At 54.0% G+C, this 19,236-nt stretch overlaps 4 protein-coding genes across 4 annotated transcripts; all 4 read right to left on the minus strand.

The window, feature by feature from the left end:
• Window positions 1-4,005: 4,005 nt before the first annotated feature.
• COL26b_003252 (uncharacterized protein) lies at window positions 4,006-4,396 on the minus strand (the record flags this gene model as incomplete). The annotated part of the gene is made up of 2 exons (XM_053176152.1): window positions 4,006-4,262; window positions 4,324-4,396. 2 exons carry the CDS (start codon window positions 4,394-4,396, stop codon window positions 4,006-4,008), a joined length of 330 nt encoding a protein of 109 aa, XP_053039773.1.
• A 1,831-nt stretch (window positions 4,397-6,227) lies between these two features.
• Window positions 6,228-6,738, minus strand: COL26b_003253 (uncharacterized protein; the record flags this gene model as incomplete). The annotated part of the gene is made up of 2 exons (XM_053176153.1): window positions 6,228-6,520; window positions 6,588-6,738. The coding sequence occupies 2 exons, from the start codon at window positions 6,736-6,738 to the stop codon at window positions 6,228-6,230; spliced, it is 444 nt and encodes a 147-aa protein (XP_053039774.1).
• A 285-nt stretch (window positions 6,739-7,023) lies between these two features.
• Window positions 7,024-10,812, minus strand: COL26b_003254 (uncharacterized protein; the record flags this gene model as incomplete). Its single annotated transcript, XM_053176154.1, has 1 exon — window positions 7,024-10,812. One exon carries the CDS (start codon window positions 10,810-10,812, stop codon window positions 7,024-7,026), a length of 3,789 nt encoding a protein of 1,262 aa, XP_053039775.1.
• Window positions 10,813-12,594: 1,782 nt separating this feature from the next.
• COL26b_003255 (uncharacterized protein) lies at window positions 12,595-13,593 on the minus strand (the record flags this gene model as incomplete). The annotated part of the gene is made up of 2 exons (XM_053176155.1): window positions 12,595-12,665; window positions 12,717-13,593. The coding sequence occupies 2 exons, from the start codon at window positions 13,591-13,593 to the stop codon at window positions 12,595-12,597; spliced, it is 948 nt and encodes a 315-aa protein (XP_053039776.1).
• Between the last annotated feature and the right edge of the window lie 5,643 nt (window positions 13,594-19,236).

The following is a 19,236-nucleotide window of genomic DNA, read 5'->3' on the forward strand; positions in this document are numbered from 1 at the left end:
TCTATGTCTTCCTCATGGCCGCTGGCTGATATGGACCCTAGTCTCCGATATCTGTCGTTTTCTATCAATGCAAGTACAAGACCCCTCATAGATGCGCCATCGACATCAAAGCGTCCAAGTCCAGTATCGTAATATGTCCAGAGTAGGAAAGCCTCTCCAGTCACGTCATTCAAGGTGTCAAACCAAACGTGACCTCTGAGTCCTGGTAAAGGAGATACCATAGCCGAATTGGGACCCGTCTTTGCTTGGAGTTGCAGTTTCGCCCACATGCATGGTCCTTCTAGAGTCAAAATGCCACTCTTGACTTCTCCAGTCTCCTCCTTACTGAGATATACCATTTCTGCCGAAATCATTGAGGCGAGTTCGACACATTCACCGACTTTCGTCATCATCGTACCCGGTGTTACTTTCCCGTCAAGACATGCCCAAGACCACGATGGTGCTCTGTACTGGCTGGCTCTCTTGGCCGAGCCGCTTACAAACCAAGTCAATTGACGTATCGATTCGTCCTCCCAAAGACCGGCTAGATAGCGATGTAGTCCTGGCTGCCACTCGTTAAGCCTCTTCTGCATGTCGTTCGCCAGCCCAGACAGTGCAACAAGTTTGTCGCTGGCCCTGGTGAGTTGTAGGTTTGCGTAGAGTTCGACTATTACATCCCATTCGAAAAATAACTGATGCCGATGGGACGGTCTATTGTTATCGCGTTCTGCGGCCAGCAGTTGCTTCCACGCCTTCTCAGTTGGCGTTTCCTTAGGATCACCTTCACAGGAGTCCATTCCCTCCGGGTGCATCTCACAACAGGTTCTTGCGCGGCACTCCCAGAACACCTGCTTCGACCCAAAATACAGAGTACGGGGTGCCAGATGCCTCTCCTGCACAACCCATGACCGTTGACACAGGGGTTCGTGCTGAAATGTGTATCTCCACGACCAAAACTCCTCTCTTCTACACATAAAGTTCATCATCTTGCCGTCTGGCTCCATCTTGAAGCTGAAGACAGTCGGCCCTGCTTTTGCCGGGTCTCGCTCAAAAAAGCATCCACCCTCGTCGTCTTTCGCACCAAGAGCTCCGATACCAATGTATGCATTTCGATACACGTCTTGCATAGTGGATGCCTCGTGACGCCAATCCTCGGCTGAGTCCTGGAAAATGCAGAGACGGTCTATCCACAGGTAGTAAACACCAGGTCGTTGGGCTACGTTCATAGCATCTCTGAATGTCTTCGGCAATCCATCAACTGGCTGCCATTCGCTCAAACCACTCATGGTTGATCGAAGTAATCGTAGAAGGCTGTGTGCAGGCTTTGAACCCCAGCAGTAGCTAAGTGCTGCGTACTGTATAGCTGTAGGGCATTCGGAGCCTTGAACCAACCGGAATGAGTTCGACTCATTCATTTGCAATAGACGAGTAGGTCGATAAGACGTCGCTAAGTCTGGCTGCCGACATGCTTGGTGAGACTCGGTGCATTTTTCCATCCAATCATTGATGAAAGACCATGTACTAGCGCTGTTGGTTGATGCTTCAAAGTCGAAATTAATGTTCCGATCAGCTTTGATATCTTCGTATAGATTGTCAGTTTTCTGGTTATTCAAGAGATATAAAAGTCTGTTTTCGTGATTTAATGTCTTACCTACAGCTTCAATAGCAAAATTCAGAGCACGATCCGTCTTGGTGAAGATGTGTATCCGGAAGTAAGAGCGTTCCCAATTTATTTCCATACTGAAGACTGAGAAACAGCACCCGGAATTTTCCTCCTCTTCTTGAAGCGAGCTCGGTATGTCGATATTACCCCACCTATAGAAATAGTTGCACACGACACACCCATCATGCACCGAGGCCATGAAAGACGTCGCAGTTTTGTGATGAATGAATAAGCATTCAGAGGGGTCAAGGTCGGCAAAATTATCCCTGTCTATTGAATTATTCGTCACGTATTCATGGGGATCGATCATAGTAACTCATATCTTTGCATACCTTCAGGGAGAGATGACCAATACTTTGCGAAACCATCTCTTGGCTCATCGCTGCTCCCCCACTGTGCTTCCAATTCTCCGAACTTGCCCACACGCTTGGTGCGGCTAGGATCCCATATCCCTTCGATACCGTCCTTGCACACGTCGCAAAGCATGTTGGTCAGGTCGAGGGGGAAGGGGTTCCAAGGAGGAGCAGGTGTTCACATCAACAATTGGCGGCAGTAAATTCTGAGGCTTGAGTCAGACAGTGTTGTTGTCAATGTGCGGGGTCTGGTTCTTAAAGTAAGCTTACTGCTGGCAGCCTGATTGCGTCTGCCAACACCAACCCCCTAGATGCTACACCTCGCTTACTTCTTCAGTCCCACATCATCGGCGATTGAACGATTATCGGATCCCAGAGCGGGTCAGCCGTTTCCTCACTGTACTGAAAAGGGTACTAAGTTCCATGTTACTTCGAAAGGGCACCGTCTTAACGATAATTCTCAAGGAATTTTGCATGACAAGGAAACGCGCGCAAGTCCTATATTTCTTTGCATGAACGGAAAGATCAACCGTGAGAACATATACATATCGAAGTGGCCACTATGCAGTCTACGCAAAGTATCCAATCAGGCTTCATTTGCGGGGCCAGATGCATATCAACCCTAGAAGACCCCAGGAAGAGGCTCTCTTGGCTGCCTCATTGTGTGCCAACGAAAGCCTGTTGCAACGGATATGCACCTGCTGCCCAATTCGCTTTTTTTTTTCAGTGAGCCCAGAAATTAATTACATATTCGGAACGCTACGTGAAAATTTCCCCGCCGTCTCCCTGGCGCAGTGGCTGACGGCCCCCAGATGCTTGCGTCACCGGCGATCTCGACTTAACGCACAGCCTGTTTAACAGTCGGATTTGAACAGATGAAGACTTGGAGACGCCGCATATGAAAGGAAACGCTCACATGACAAGGCGCAATAATAATAGACGATGGTATGCATTACCTGTCATGCAGGTAGTTGGCCGCAGCACTTCAACTCGTCCGTCTTGTTCAGATGGCTAGGCAACGCAGCTGGGCATATCCAGAAAACCGATTTCATACGTGTCAAAACTAAGTTTTAAGCGTGAGAATGAGTCAAATTTCCAATCAATCATGTCACATTATCTTTCTTTCTGTCTAATAGCCAGTTTCAATCAACACTTGCCTTCCTTAACGTGTAGTGGGTCTGGATATCTGGGGCGCAAGCCAAAACTAATCGCAACCAAAGACACTACACAGCGATGCAATGCCGTTTGGCTCTATTAGAAATGGAGAATGTGAAAGAGACCTGTGATAGTCCCTAGGCAGCTTCAAAGTAAGTTTTCTGCTGTCTAGAGTCGTAACGAAGATAGGATGTTCAGCTTTGTGTCTGATAACTTTCAAGCTGTTGCTGCAAAGCTTTTCCTTAGATACACCATGACAGTACTAAATATTCAGGCTGACTATGTATTCTCATTACGAAGAGGACAGTTACGCTGTTTTCTTCCATTTTCTAGCCATCTATGCAAGAGTCGTCTTTCTAGTCGGCAACAAAACATGTCCTATTGACATATGATGAGACAGTGTCTTACGCTCTAGTATGCGAAGCCCCAAGTACCTTTATATCACCACTGTCCCCCGATTTATGCCTCAAGTTTTGCTGTCAACATTACTTCCTACCCTGGCTGGCGTCAGTGTGTGTAGACGGCGACAAATAGCGACAACGATGACAACGACGACAACAATATAGAGAATGAAAAATGGCCCAGTAACAGATTTTGATGTCGCGTCTGTCACTCAATGACTCCGTATATTGTAGATCCAAATCTTCTCATATTCCGTATTACACATTGATCTTAAATAAGAGGTTCGATGCTAGGTGAAAACAACACAAGAATTCCTCCAATAGTGATTCCCAGACGTATCTCAGCTTCTACTAAGAACACGTATGCCTTCCCAATGAGCGCCGCGTTGATTTTCTTTGTCATCAATGGCGCTGCAATCTAGGCGTCGTTCAACAATTTCTCAAGCCAGAGTGTCTATCGGCACGGCACGACGAGGGTGGTTCCGGGCTTGATTTGATCCGGGTTAGGAATACTGTTGATGGTCGCAAGCTGGGTGGCAGTGGTGCCAAAATCGGTAGCAATGTCGTTCAGGTTGTCTCCGCTGGCGATGGTGTACGTGCCGAATCCGGGGTGAGCGACGTCTGGTTTGCATCCGCGTCTGGCCTCGGTCAAGCCCGCGAGAGCGCTCATGACGACGAAGAGAATGGATGAGGTCTTCATTGTAGTATGAACTGGAGGAATTTTTTTGATAGAGATTACGTTGATTGAGAAGTTTGTGGTTTCGCTACTTACTATAGAATGAGTAGAGGCATGGGTTGCAACTGTGTTTTATGTCGTCCGGCAGTCCGATGTCATCCGTCATCATTATGGCTGAGTGCGTCGCTTTGACTGCAAACCTCGAACACATGACGCCACCGCCGATGCAGGTGCCTAATAGGTGTGGCAGTGTCCAAAAACTCTATTCAATAGAATCTCATTCGTTGTATGCGTTCCGGCTGCAATCAATGCAAACTGTACATCGGCCCAAGTGTGCCGATGGCCTTGTGGTCCTGCAGAATGCATACTTCTGACGCTCTCGCATCACATGCCACCCTGCGGCTTGACTTCCTTGACTAACTACGGTTTTACAACTCAGAATCTCATTGGCATGACAAAGTCTCTTGCAAAGTTGTTTTCAGGCCTGTTGGTTGAGTCTATGTCTGCAAACCTTACATAGGTAGGTAAGTACGATTAGTACGCATAGTCAACGACCGATGGGCAGCTTTGCCACGTTCTGTTCATGTAACGATAATATAAGTCGTCCATCTTCACGCAGAGCTCTTGATCTTATGATCATGTGACAATTCTGGGAGAAACTACTAGGCGTCTTGCATGCAGAAGTAGAACTGCGCTCGGCACCCCCTGCATATCATGCCTATCGCCACGATGCTGCCGCGCGTCAAAAGCCAGTCCGGCACAGCTGATTCAACTTTCGTGGTAATAAAACTTGCCGATTACTCCGGTTGCCCTTCACGATCGCCTACGCTGGAGGTTTCGATGGTGAAAGTCGGGGTTCGGGCCCTCACCACAGGATGAACAGGTCACGAACGAATGGCCCAGCCGCTCATGAGACTCGCTCGACGAATTCCATCCCCCAATTATAAGGCGACAGCATTCTTAGTGGGTTTCTATCTGCGGGTTGCCCGCAGCTTGCTTCATGCAACTTGAACCAACTTACCACTCTGTAGCTGTCCTAACCAGGCTCTACAAGACCGTATGCATGTTACTCCTGTCAACTTTTCGCTCAAATGAAGCTAGTGAACTCATTCAATGCCTTCAAGTTACATCATCAAAGCGGCCCAGCAAAGCTGGAGGGGTGCTTGGGTTGTATAAGAGTGTGGTGATAGCTGATGCCTAGTTTCCGTGAAGAGATATGAAGCAAGATCCTGGCCCTATTAGAGTGATTCGGGCGACTTTCCGCGCGGTTGCTAGGTTGATCAAACTTCTCAGAGGCATAGAATCAGGTTCTTTTACCCACTGCTAGGTGCGGATTGCTCTTTGCAACTCCTTTTCCGCAGGAAGTTATGGTAGAAGCAATCCTTCCGGGTCATCTACTATGTTTCGCAATATACGACGCTTTCAACAGCGACAGAAGTTTCAGCATCTCCACGATGACTCATTAACATCTTGGAGCTTGACTTACGAAGTAATTGACTGATTGAATCGTCCTCCGGCCTGGCGGTGCTTCGAAGGTTCGCTACAAGATGGTGATATGGCTCAGTATCTCTGGTCACAGATGCGACCGAATCACAACAATGGAATTAATCCCTGTTGAACCCATGTTAACCCCGGGAAAGGCTTGTTGCTTGGTCACTCACTGCGGTAACAACTTTCAGAATCCGTACCACGAGCTTGGCCATCTTGTCTTTCTTACCTATTTGAGGTCATACGAAAATAATAATCACAATAATAATCATATGCTTAGCCCGTGAGCAAAAGCTATGAGTAATAGTCCGCCCGGTTAGCTGGAAGTATCCGCCGGGTTAGCAAGACTCATCAAGAAAGACGGCTGTATCCTCGCTCTGCAAGCCGCTTTCAATGGTGTTCATAGGTTACTCAGAGCGTCAGAAAAGTGCGCAAAGCCCGCATAGATCACACATACATTTCAACTGATAATTCTATTGAGCCAAACCAGAAATAATTTTGAATTCTTTTGCTTAAATCCCCTCAGCAATAGGTGTAACACCCTTCTTCAGAATGATGTTGCCATACTTCCTCGTCTCGCCCGTCGAGACAATCGCAAAAGCCTTCTTGGACCTCTCGTAGAACGCAAACCTCTCCAGCTTCTCAATCTCGCCGTCGTACTTGAGCGATTTCCTGAAGTCGCTCTCGACGCTCGCGTCGAAGGTGTCGCCCTTGACGACCTCCATCATGATGACGGGGACGACGCCGTAGTTGTCGAGCTCGAGGAGGGGGGAGATTCCAGCAAGGAGTCTGGAGACGGTGATGCCTTCCATTTTCGTCAGTATTTGTTCAGATTGTTGGTGATCATGATGAACATGAAGATGAAGACTCACCGTCAGCCCTCAAGACGGGAATGTGAGGTGGGCAGATGGAATGGGCCGGGAAGTGGGCGTCGGCCAGCACGATCTCGTCGCCGTGGCCCATTTCGGCGAGGACCTTGAGGAGGTCGGGGGAGATGACGGGCGAAATTCCTTTCAAGACCATGTTGACGATTTTGTGAGATTGATGTTGTTGGAGGCGAAGAAGATGAGTGAGGTGAGAGAGGGATGAGGTGTCGTTTTTGACCTTGAAGGCTCCATGAGGTGCGGTGAAGCTGCTGCTGCCCCCACGCCGGTTTCGAAAATGTGGGGCCGCTCCCTGAGATCCACGTGAGATTGACGACTCTCGGGCCAACAACAAACTCGTCGATGTTTGAGCAAACATATTAAGCAAACACTGTGGATGCAGGATATGTGTATTGAACAATAATGAATACATGGCATTTCAGGATTATTTTTGCTCATCCCACGCAATCCACCCCTTCTTCCCCAGCGCCTTCAGCTTCCCCTCATAAGCCACACCCAGCGCCCTCATCTCATCCTCATTCGCGCCCGTCCAATCGCCCATCATCTCCAACACATCACCCGCAAGACTGTCATCCTTCGGGTCCTCCGCCGCAAGCAGCAGCTCCCCGACGACCTCCATCCGCAAATACTCCGCCAGCGTCGGCTCCCACGAGGCCCACGCGGCGTGCATCCGACCCAGCTCCACCGCGAACAGCGCAAAGCCCGTCTTGCTCCGCGCCCGCACCACGTCGCTCTTGAGATACGCAAAGTCTTCGTGGTACGGCCCCCGTCGGTTGCCGAGCTCCTCGATGAGGTCTGAAAGTGTGATGACATAGGCCACGGAGTCGTCGAACGTGGCAGCATGCCGGGCTGAGGAGAAGGGCAGGGGCAGGATCTCGACCTTGAGCCGGAAGGCGTTGGGCAACGTGGGCGGGCGCCCCGGGCTCAGCCGGATGTCCTTGATCTTCGCGATGATGTCGTTTACCACCGGGACGCAGTTGTCGCGCCAGCTCTCCCAGTGCTGTGGGCTCGCCATCCGCTCCGAACACAGTCGGCTGGCTAGCGCGTTCACCAACTCGACGCGCTCTTTCTGGAGGAACTTGTTCGCGGCCGCAAGCACGAAGTCCTGCACCGCTTTGAAGTCCACCCCCTTGCCGCTCTCCAGCTTTGACTTCATCCACACGGCGGGACGCTGTAAGACATCCGCAGCAATATCGAGCCCGAGATAAGACGCATGGAACCCGGGATTATTAAAGTGCTTGAGCCATTGCTTGCCTGCGTTGCTGTTGAGCAGGTCGCGGTCTTTCTTGACTGCTTCTGTGACCCGCGTGATGCCTGGCGAGGGATCGATGTTGACCAAAGCCATCTCCCGCAGCATCGTGAGCAGCGAGACGGGCATGTATAATGTGCAGTCCTTGAACATGGACGAAAGCACCTTCGGGTTAACAGGGCAGCGCGGAAGCGTCTCCCCATTGTCGAGTGAAAAGCCGTTCTTGGTAAGAAAGAGGTCCATCCACCTCGCGTTCGTGGCAGCAGATCCCTCCAGCGCAGCCACGACCAGCCCCGCAATCCTCGCCCTATCCTCATCGCTCAACTTTGAGTTCTTCGTCTGAGCAAGAAGTATCTCCGTCAGGGGAGTCTCCTCCCCGGCCTCAGGAAGCCCAGCCGCCCACTCCTCCTCCGAGTACGGCCTGCGCTCGCTCAGCTGCGCCGCCGCAGGGACGATGTACTTTTCCAGCGCGTCGAGCACACGCTGCCGTAATTCAGGAGGGCAGGAAGGGACCTCCATCGTGCTGATCAAACTGTCCACAATCGTTATTCTGGCATCAATGTGCCTCGCCTCGGAAAGCAGCGACGTGAGGATGTCGCAGGACGAGACCGCGTCGATGAAGCAGTTGTTATTCAGCACCTGCGCCATCATCTTGATGGTCGTGACCTTGATCGCCGGCTTGTGCTGCGCCTGCGCCTTACTGCCCTCCTTGACGAATGGGCGCGCGTTCTGCTCGCGCATCTTGTCCCGCATCGCATTGGCCATCGTAAAGAGGAACTCCTTGGCGGCCTTGGCCGGTAGCGAGCGGAGGAAGCTCACGTTGATGAGCTGGCGGTGCCACGAGCTGTTCTCGCCGCCGTCCATGATGAGGTTTCGGATAAAGGGGCACGCGAGCGCTGGCTGGTCGCTGTTTGCCACGCGGAGGACGATGGTGACGATATTCCACATCTGGGCGTTGAGTCTCTTCGCGCCGAGGCGCTCTCGCATGCTGTCTATGAGCCACTTGGCCAGCTCAGCCAGGAGTTTCGGGGTGGCGTCGCGGATGCCGTTCAGGAGGTAGACGGCCTGGACCTCGACGCTGTTGGACGAGTTGAGGAGGGCAGTTGAGGTTTTGCTGTACAGGAGCGCCTCCAGCTCGAGGAGTACGTCCATCGTCGGTTTCCATAGGATATCTGTAATCTCTCGCGCGTGGTCTTCCGAGCCGCTGGCCTTGGCGATGTTCTCGAAGGATTCGACGTTGTCTTTGTGTAAACGGGAATCGGCCACGGCCTTTGGCAGGCGGAGCACGCTGAGCCATCTGGAGCGGTCGAAGCCCGGCTCCTGCACGACCATGGTCGCTGTCTGGGTGAGGTCAACCAGGATCCTGTTTGCAATGTCGACGTCCTTCTTAATAGATGCAAGTGTCGCTTTCTCCGCCGCCGGGGTATCCTTCTCCGGGATGCCACCTAGAAGCGCGACTACCTCCACCGTCTCCCACACGTCGCTGCTGTAAAGATGATATACCGTAAGTGAATCCTTGTTGAACCGTCGTGCCCAGAGCACCGTGTCCGCGAGCATCTCGAGGTCCCCGGCCGCGACGCAGAGGTTCATCGCCGACTTGGTCCAGAAGGCGCGGTGTATGGGCTCGCGCGACTGTTGCGCCGCCTTCTTCCTGTCCTCGACGATCCGCCGCACGCGATCGAGCCAGGCCGTGTCCTGCGCCCCAGCCTTTGACTTGCGAATCAACAGGGACCGGAGGATCTCGGCGTCGCCGCAGCGATCATTGTCTGGACCTCTCCTCTGCCTCAACACCGACGTGTTGCGGCCGTATCCACTGGGTTCAAAGAAATCGCTGCTCGGGTATGCCTTTGCCAGCCTTTCGAACAGGGCTTGGGCATTCTCGATATCGATCGAGAAGAACACGGACACAGGCCAGAGATCACCCTCGACCGGCAGGTTTCTCAGCCGAGCGATCCCTGAGTCCGAGTCATCCTCAATGTCGATGCCGTATCCGTGGAGATGTCGCAATGCAAGCCTGAGAAGCTCGAACCGTGCTTCCGGAGCCATTCTCCTGGGCGTGACGATAATGTTATGCACAGTCCCCAGAGTAGCCTGCTTCTCCCAGGCCTTCTTCCCAGCCGGATACAGCTCCAGTAAGTGCACCACATGCGCCTTCATCACCTCCTTCCGCTCCTCCTTCGCGGTCTTCCATTCGCGAATCGCGTACTGCAATAAATTGCTCTCCACCACGTTCGGGCGCCGGCCGAGCTCATCTGGATACTTGCGCGCCACGCTGACCACATAATCCAAGAACTTGTCCCTCGTCGCCTCATCCGCCCTCTTCTTCACCAGACGCCTGAGCAAAGGCAGCGCGAATTCCTGGTAAAAGTCTCTCGGGATCTGCGCCTCCCCCTCCCGGTTGACAATCTTCTCAAACACCTGCTCGTGAAGTTTCATATTCCCCTTGAACACCGTCCGGTCCGCCGAGAGCGTCCTCTGCCCCTCATCCACCTCAAACACGCGCGCAAGGAAGTTCTCCTCATACCTCTCCCGATGGCCCCTCGAGAGCGCTTTCTGCTGGAACGAAGTCCACTCCGCCCCGTCCGCCTCCCACTCCTCCACGACCTCCAGCTCGCACGCCGGGATCAGGTCCTGGTAGTACACCCTCAGCGGCCGCTTATCCTCCCGCGCCTCATCGTAGAGCAGCCTCACGAGCTGTCCCATCCCCGCGCGCCGCTCCGCGCGGAAGTTCTCTGCGGACGCGGTGCGGCCCAGCCAGCGGCAGAGCACCTGCACGTCCTTGACGCTGAACTCGGCCATCAGCGCCGCGAGGCCGTCCGCGCCGCCGACGGCGGTCCATAGCGGGAGGAAGCTGTCGGCGCGGCGGAGGGCTTTGCCGAGAGTCGCGATGGCGGCGGTGCGTGTGCCCGCGTGTTCTGCCTGGCGCAGGTCGGCGACGACGTCTGCGGAATTTGGGCGCTTCATGTTGGGATGTGTGGTGGGAGTGTGTTTTGTTGGGCGGTGTATAATTTTTCTTGTTGTCATGATAGGAGGTGTATTATATTGTTGAATTGGAGGCGATTTTGGTGCTTGGCTTTTTGCTTTCGTGATTGGAAGAGTGCTGTTCCAAAATAAATACTCACAAGACTCGCCTGCAGACACGAGAACTGGGGATTGTATGACTCTCTCTATTCGCCGGCTAGGCTGCCATTGACGATGTTGATCATGTACGCGAAAGGCGCAAGAGTCTAGTCTAGGCTACATTCGGATCTGAGTCAGAGTGGGATTCTGGCCTCCAAAGTTCCAGCACGAACGACGATGCGGCGGTGAGTGACTGGATCAACACACGCTCAGAATTGAGGCCAATCCTGCGAAATCGAATTGGCCTTGACTCTCCCTTCCCAATGGCACATTTTGGCCTTCATTATGAGCTCCTGCGGCACAGACGTGAATACGACGTCACCGTCATCGGGCGCAACCTCTCGCCTCAGGATCGAGATATAACCCACGACACCAATTAATGGACCACGAACAAGGAGGCCGCCAATCCATTCCCTGATCCCCTATTGCCCCTTTCTTCGTCCGATCTTTTCGTCTCTTGTATATTCAATGTCTGTCGCATAGTCATCCGGCAATTGGAGGTCGTCCGCCCACCTGCCAGAACCACAGCCTCAACCTGAGCCGCAGCATGTTTCGGAATGAGGAGCGGGTCAATATACAGCAGACAGACGACACGCGCCATCAAGTGGCGGTGCGTGGGACGTTCACTCAGGAGAAGGGAGGCACGCAGGTTTTAAAAAGGGCCTGGACGCATCTCAAGGGCATCTTCAAAAATCCTCCGAAGCCAGTGTGCAGTGGCAGCTTCTGCCTCTGTTTGTGTTTGATCGCCGAAACCAAACACCTGTCAAGATCAATCGAGTGTTTCAATCGACCAACCTTGAGACAAATTCGACGACCGGCGCATCCTGTCACCAACAATTACAATAGTTCACGAGAAACACCACAGTCGACGACGAAGATGCAGACCTGACAGCGGCGCGGGCCATCCTATTGAGTACCGAGGACAACTGCGAAATGGAACGAACATGGAAACATCACCAGAGACCAACTTCAATCACAACCGAATTGAACCCAACAATCGTTTGCGAAACGACAAAAAAGATGGATCCCATTGACCAGCTACCTCCCTAACCCGAAATTCAAGTCGATGAGACGATAGGTACAGAAGAACCAAATGTCCATAAAAAGGGTGCCGCGGCCTCAGCAGATCACAGCCATCAAGTCATGGCCGAAGACACCGCCGACGACCGGGGTCAAGAATCGAAGAAGAAAATGCAATGTTCCATGGTGGGATCGTTCCCTTCCCAAAAAGTTTTCTTGTTCCACGCCAGATCCGTAAATGCATCATCATCAATGTCCAGTTTCCTCGAATCATGTTCTCAGCCGGCGCGGACAGACCAAAACGCGAGCTTATCCATCACGCAAGTGCCGTATGGAAGTTTGTGTGAAGAGAAATGTACTCATGCCATTCGTTGGCGACCAAAGCGCATGATTCAAAGGGTCCCATCAGAGGGGACGAGGAGATCGAAAAAAAGTCAAAGCGATCCCCTGTTAAAGTACAGCTGTAGAAGTGAAGAAATGCCTCGCTCGCTCGATCGAGTCCATCTGCACCCGTACCCAGTGGTCGTGTCGCAAACAAAATCCCAGATCTTCTTCAAGCGGGCAGGGCGAAGGGTGCAAGTGCAGTTTGGACGATGGACACGCCGCTTAGTTGGCGTTGACAGTGGCCTCGCCGAGGGCAGGGAGGACGTTGGTGTCGAAGCTGCCGATGACGTTACCTGAGACGGGTTAGCAAAGAGGTCTGGCAAGGGGCGAGTGGATGAACATACCCTGCTTCTTGTAGTTGCAGACGGTGAACCAGCTGCCAATGGAGCTGAGGGTACCGGCGGCGCAGTACTCAACGGCGCATCCAACGGTGGTGGTGTCCTTCCAGACCATCTGGGTGAAGTGACCCCACTTGAGGAAGTCGGTCATGTCGGGGCTGGCCTGGCCGTAGCCGGTGTACAGGTTCAGCTCGCCGTTGTACCACTGCTCGGTGATGGCCTTCTGGGCAGCCTTGGCAGCGCCGAGAGACTCGGAGCCGGTGGCACCCCACATGGCAAGGTTCTGGCCGTAGCCGCCACCGCCGGTGGTCATGTCATGCTCGAAGACGCAGGTCTTAGCAGTGATGGCAGCGTAGCCGGCAATCTCGGCGTCCCAGGACAGAGCAGGGGCAGAGTGGTTACCGCGGTGGACGTTGTGGGAGTCGATGCAGGCGGTCTGGAGGTCGTCGGTGGCAGCGGGGGTGGAAACGGCAGCAGGAGCGGAAGTGGCGGGCTGCGGGGTAGGAGTAGGCGTAGGGGTGGGAGTCGGGGTGGGAGTGGTCTCGGGCTCGACGACAACCGGGGCGCTGGTAGGAGCAGCGACGGTAGGCTGGGCAGGCTCGACGGTGACGGTCGAGAAGATGGGGCCCGGAGCGGGAGAGGGCTCAACCACAGCGGGGGCGGAAGAGGAGGAGCTGGCAGCAGGAGCCTCGTAGTAGATGGCGGGGTTGGAAGGAGTAGGAGTGGGAGTAGCGACTGGGATGTCACCCTCAGTAACGGTGACAGTCACGTAGTCGACATCCCAAATGGTCTCCATGGCGCGAGGGTCAAGGACACGGGGGTCGATGGCACGGCCCATGACGAGGGCGGCGCCAGAGGCAGCAAGAACGATGGAAGATCTCATTTTGATGGTTGGATGAATGTCTGAATGACTGTTAGCTTCGCCCGCGAAGGTTTGTAATGAATGTGAATATATGTATAAAGGAATGGCAAGTGGGCGCGGTGAACGAGTGTGAAAGTGATGACGAGGAAGCAAGACCAGACATCCCCAGCCAAGCTCAGAGAAAACCACCAGCTTCATATATCCCCATACAGGGCAATGAAGAAGCGCCAATAACTTTGGATGTAAGACCTTGGCATGCCAGCCTCAAGCCTACACGATCCAGACCTCTGCCCAAGTCGCCGCCATCTTGTTTGAGATCCTGGGATACATGGCAGGAGCCACGTGATCAAACAGCAAGACAGGTGACAAGGGAACAAAGGTCTTTGTCGGAGAATCTGGCTGTGTCGCGGTGGCATGCAGATGTCTTGCAGCCGGTATTTCCCAACAATAGCATTGATGTGGAAGGAATGAGGGGCAGTAGTGGGATCGAAAAAGGTTAGGTTGACGACTCACCTTGGTGTTGGTGTCTTGGGTGTCTTGGAGATTCGCGGAATCTAGCTACCAGGGATCCTGTCCGGACGATTTATGGAAGAGGTGTTGCGGCGGGGAGATATTTGAATTGTTGGGCGAGGCAAATATGATCCCGTGAGATGGTTCTCAGAGCCAGCTGTGTGTGATGAAGCAGCACTGCTGATACGGTTCCGTCAAGGACCTTGTGGTAAGATGGTGAAAGAGTGTGGTTGAACAACAGGGAAATCCTCGTTGTTTGGTAGTTGGAAGTAGGTCGGACGAACGAAGCCGTATGTCTTTTTTTTTTCTTGGTGGTAAGCCGAAAAAATAGGACTCTCGATGAGAACTGGTGAAGGAGTGACGATGCTGTGAAAAGAACGTGTGAGTCGGAATGCCGCGAACGCGAAAAGGAATGTCGGTAGCCTGCCTGCCCTTCTGTCCTGGAAGGTTGAGGTGCAGAAGAGAAAGAGGGGGAATGCAGGCCGCGACCCGGGGCGAACTTACTTGGTTTTAAGGAATGGACGGTGTCAAAAGACGACACGATGAGGCGACCTGGGCCAAAGGAGTGGAAGGGAAGGGGTTGAACGAAGCGGTCTCCTTGGGAGTGGTGAAGCAAGAGGAGAGACAAGACGTTGGTGTCTGGCGACGCCGGGCTACTAAAAGGGAGGCGACAACAGCGAAGAACCCGTCCGACTGGGATTCGAGGACTGGGCGGCGAGTCTGAGCGCGGGTCCAGTGGGCGGTCTAGGTACCTAGTCGGGGGCCGGGGGTGTGTTAGTGGGGAGCAGTGCAGCGCAGCCGGGCAGCGGTCCTGGACTGACTGAAGTGAGGTGCCAGGGGAGGTGTTTTTTAGTCTGTTGTTGTGGTCGGGGTGCGTGTGCAACGGGAAGGCGCTCGCTGGGCTGCAGCGGGAGTTGGTTGCGGTGCGCTGCAGTGCGTTGACTGAGCTGGACCGAGTGATTGTTTTGCTGGTAGCTACTCTGGAGAGAGGGACCGAGGTGGACTTCGATGAGGACACTATGTGATGGGATTCAGGGCGAGGAAGTGGGGGTGTGATCAAAAAAAGGAGGGGTGGTCCACGAAAAACGAACGAACGACGGACGGGACGACGGGAGTGCTCAGTGAGGTGGGCGCCGTTGAACCCTGCAGAAGAAGCAACACGATGGCGACCGGGGACGTGGACCACGCAGGTAGCGAGTGGAGGCAAGTGTGATGAAGGGCGGCAATCTGGAGGCGAGACAAGCAAGAACACACCAAGTGAAATTGGGTTGTTTGGTTCGTCCGGGGTCACAATCTGATGGTCGATTGGAGTGAATTGCGCTCAGGAAACCGCAGGAAACAGCGCGGCAGGAACACCTGAGGAAACAGGGACCGATGCTGTTGTTGGCAGGAAGGTGGAGGGGGTGAATAAGATTGATGTGGGGGTGGCTATATCCCGCCTGTTAAGTTGAGGGGGGAAGAGGTCACTCCAAGTCTCCAACAGCAGTGAATGCTCCTTCCTCAGTTTGCGGATTGATTCATCTCAAATGACTGTAACTGCAGGTGCAGCTGGTTTACACTCACTGCCCTGGGGAAAGTGCACATACTGCGGCACCAAGGCGGGAAGGAACAGCAGATGGGACGAGTTGATCAAGGGAAGTAAGCACCTCGGAGCTCCAGCTATGACGCCGCTCCTTCCCTCGTGGGAGAGATTCAAGAAAGCAGCAGCAATTTGGAAGCCACAAGCCAAAGAACCACCTCCTGCGGTGAAGGTTGATAAAATAGCAACACCGATGCAGCCGCAGCCGCGACCGCAAAACCCAGTGCAAAAATAAGCAAGAAAGTTACCTGCGCCTCACCCGCCAGCTCAGTCAGCTCACTGTGCCGCATATCATCAAAATTGGCTGACATCTAGAATCCTGCGGTTTCTGGCTGGGCCAGATCCTCGAATCTTGGCTTCGATTCCCCGCTGCCTGCATCCACACATCCAGACCACAACATGCCCATCACTGGGCCAGCTTCCTGATCTAGGCCGCCGAGTTTTCCGCTCGAGATTGATGCTGCATACGCTGGGGATTGGATATGCACTCACAGATGAAGCCAATATCGGCCGCGGATGCACGTCTTGCAAGACCTTGCAGCGGTATCCTGATCGATCCCCTGTTGCCCCGGTGCTGGTGCCGATGATGGTGCTGCCCTCGCTCTCGCCACTACTGCACGGCAATGACTGATGGATCATGGTCGCCATCAACAAACCCCTCAACACCAAGACTGCCCAGCGGTATTCAGGAGACGCGCACGTATCAAGGAGTCAGGCTAGGAGCTGGAGAGGCCCACGACTCAGCTGGAATCCTGGCTACTCCGGCGGGACTCTCAGAGCAGGCACAGGCGACGACAACGTCTGACCTTCCATCAACATCGATCGAACACCCGGTCCGTCCTCCTCCTGGAGTCCCTCAGATAAGAGCGCGGCAGTCTTGGCTGACACCGGCAAGCTAACAGCTGCCTGTCGCAGTCCCCAGCATTTCACGATAGCGCCGAATCGAGGGGCAAAAGGGGGCGCTCCCCTCTGGAAGAATTCCATCCGACGAGTCGTCGTCGACTGCAGAAGAAAGCCCCCCTGGCTTGGCTGTTCTCCCCTCTCACTGTCTCTCTGGCTGTCCTGTCCCGGCGTCTCGTCTCCTGCGCGTACACCCCCTCCTTCCCCCTCGCCCACGTCCCGATCCCTGAGTTCCCGGCATTTCGACCAATCCCCTTGCGGCGAGGTGCAGACGGCTTGGGGAAATGGGCCAATGACGGGTGGCTTCATCTGGTACCTTGCAGAAGGTGGACCCCATCCTTCCCTAATTGCTCTAAGGGTCGCGCTGGGCGTCTCCATCAAACAGCACTTGGCCCGGGGAGGCCCCACCCTTCTGAAACGGCCTTAATTTCGGTGGGGACCCGTTCATCCAGTCTTGCGTGGTCGTGGCCTGTGCTTTCCCTCCTGTGCCCATTCATGATTTGTGCCTGCCGTGCGCCTGTCCACTGTTTAAAATTGTTTTCTCGACAGGCGATGGCGCTCTTGTCGGGTCGATCACTACGACGCTGCACTTGCACTTGTGCAGTGCGTCAGCCAACCGTCCCCTGCCTGGCCTGGCCTACCTGCCTGCACACAGGATGCGGTTTTTTAACTTTACCGGCGCTGTCGCTTGGCCGTCCTTTCCGCTGTCTCGCTAAATGACCTCATTACGCTTCGGGGCCTCCCTTTTGCTGCACGATCCACCTCCAAATGTCCAGCTCACTGCCCAGGAGCTGTCAGCGTCTCATCCCACACGACGCCTTCTGACGGTCTGATTGCCGATGACGACGAGCCTCGCCCAAGACCTGACATCCTGGCCGCTGGCGCTGCGATGAGCGAGATGAAGCTGCAAAATCTTCCGCTCCTCTGTTCCAACATCATACTGTTTCCTGGGGTACAAGCACCACAGAAACATGCCCCGTGCCCAGTGCCCACCGCTGATGGAGATGCAGGCGGATACCGACGTGCAGCAATCATTTCCAAGGTGGAAAACAACCAGATGAATCTGGGTCGGGGGTTGCGATTGTTTATGCTGTTCGGATGCCAGCCTGCCGGTTCATCGCTGTCATACCTGCAGTTGAGCTGGTTGACGACATACTGAACAGCATGTGCTACCGCCCAGCTGCTGTCTCTTCTGCTTATCGCCATGGACGTCTGACCGGCTGCTGTGCCTCTCGACCGCCATCGAGCGAGGCGCTTTTGGTGCGGTGATCGCCTAAGAAAAGATCTCCTATCAACCGAGAACACACCGAGCGCTACTCAGCTTCCGAGAGGCAGCGGGAGACAACCGCCATGCAGCATCTCAGCCCAGTGGCGCTCCGATGCCTCTCTTCAGCCCTCGCCAAGCCATAGCCGGGAGCAATTCCACGATGGATAACGCCTCAACCCCGCAATAACCCGGCACTTGAAGGCTTCAGAAGATGCGACAGATGCAATACTCCATGATGGGTTACGACAGGAACAAAGTGTCAACAGACGCATCCAAAGCAAAGTGTATGTCCCGAATGCTGGGCAACCTTGGCTTGTGGGACGTCGTCCATCGATCAACGTTGGTCAATGCCAGATATTCCCCAACACGTCAATCTCCCGCCTTGATCTCTAGGTCCGACCTGCGATCAGCGGAAACAGTCGATGGCAAATGTGACAGGCAACGAGTGCCCCAGGGCAACTCCATCAAACAGTCTGGCCATCTTGGCAGGGAAGCTCCCTCAACGAGGATTCTCCAGCGTCCCTTTTGAAAACACCAGTCCGACGTTGGGTCCGTCATGATTCTGGCCTACGCCTCCTGTGGGGCACGCCATCGTCTGTTCGCGGTTGTCACAAGTCGTCCGCTACAACCATCATCGCTGCCATCGAAGCATCTTGTCAGCGCAGTTTTCTGTGTCAAGTATTCAACGTCTAGAACCATCGTTGTTGGCGTGGAGTTCTTAAGCGACGATCTTTCGGAGGTTTCTTCCCCTGCATTCGAGAAGTGCACAGATACATCCCGCCGCGCCAGTTGCACTGCAACCTCAACAGTTGGCCATGGCACCCGATCCCTGGATCGGACGACTTACGTCATCTCGTCTCTGCAGAGAGATCAGATGTCATCCCATCTGACCACATGGCTTAATGGAGCTCACATATTGACTTCGATTGTAATGCGTCCAAGTTTGCTCTAATGAAACTCACTGCGGAGGCAACAGCGCAACTCCGACATCACTATCCCAGTTAATCGACATGGCACGCAGGGGCTTCCTTTGCACCACTATTTCGTCTCAACTGCGCGCTTGATGCACAGAATTAGCCGCTGTCTTACGCCACTGCAGTCCAATCATACTCAGTCATGGACGCCCTGGCCATCACGATAACGCAGTTGGTTTTGACTAGGGCAACCTTGAAGTTGTTCGTTGCGAACGAGATGAGGTTTCGTTTGCATCCAGGCCCCTAAACATCCTTAATCTTGCTAACAAGATTTCGCTGAGGGGTTTTCTGCCCTGCGTCCCTCTTTTCCTCCCTCCACCATCGACTGCCGTCGACCCGCGGGCCACACGGCACATCAGCAAACCAGCCGTTCAACCCCGGGGAATGCGGCATCCCCCCCTCTAAACTGGATACCCCGACAGCGACCCAGTTGC

Source organism: Colletotrichum chrysophilum, assembly GCF_026319265.1.
Source record: "Colletotrichum chrysophilum strain AFK26 chromosome Unknown scaffold_18, whole genome shotgun sequence".
In the NCBI taxonomy this organism is placed as follows: Eukaryota; Fungi; Ascomycota; class Sordariomycetes; order Glomerellales; family Glomerellaceae; genus Colletotrichum; species Colletotrichum chrysophilum.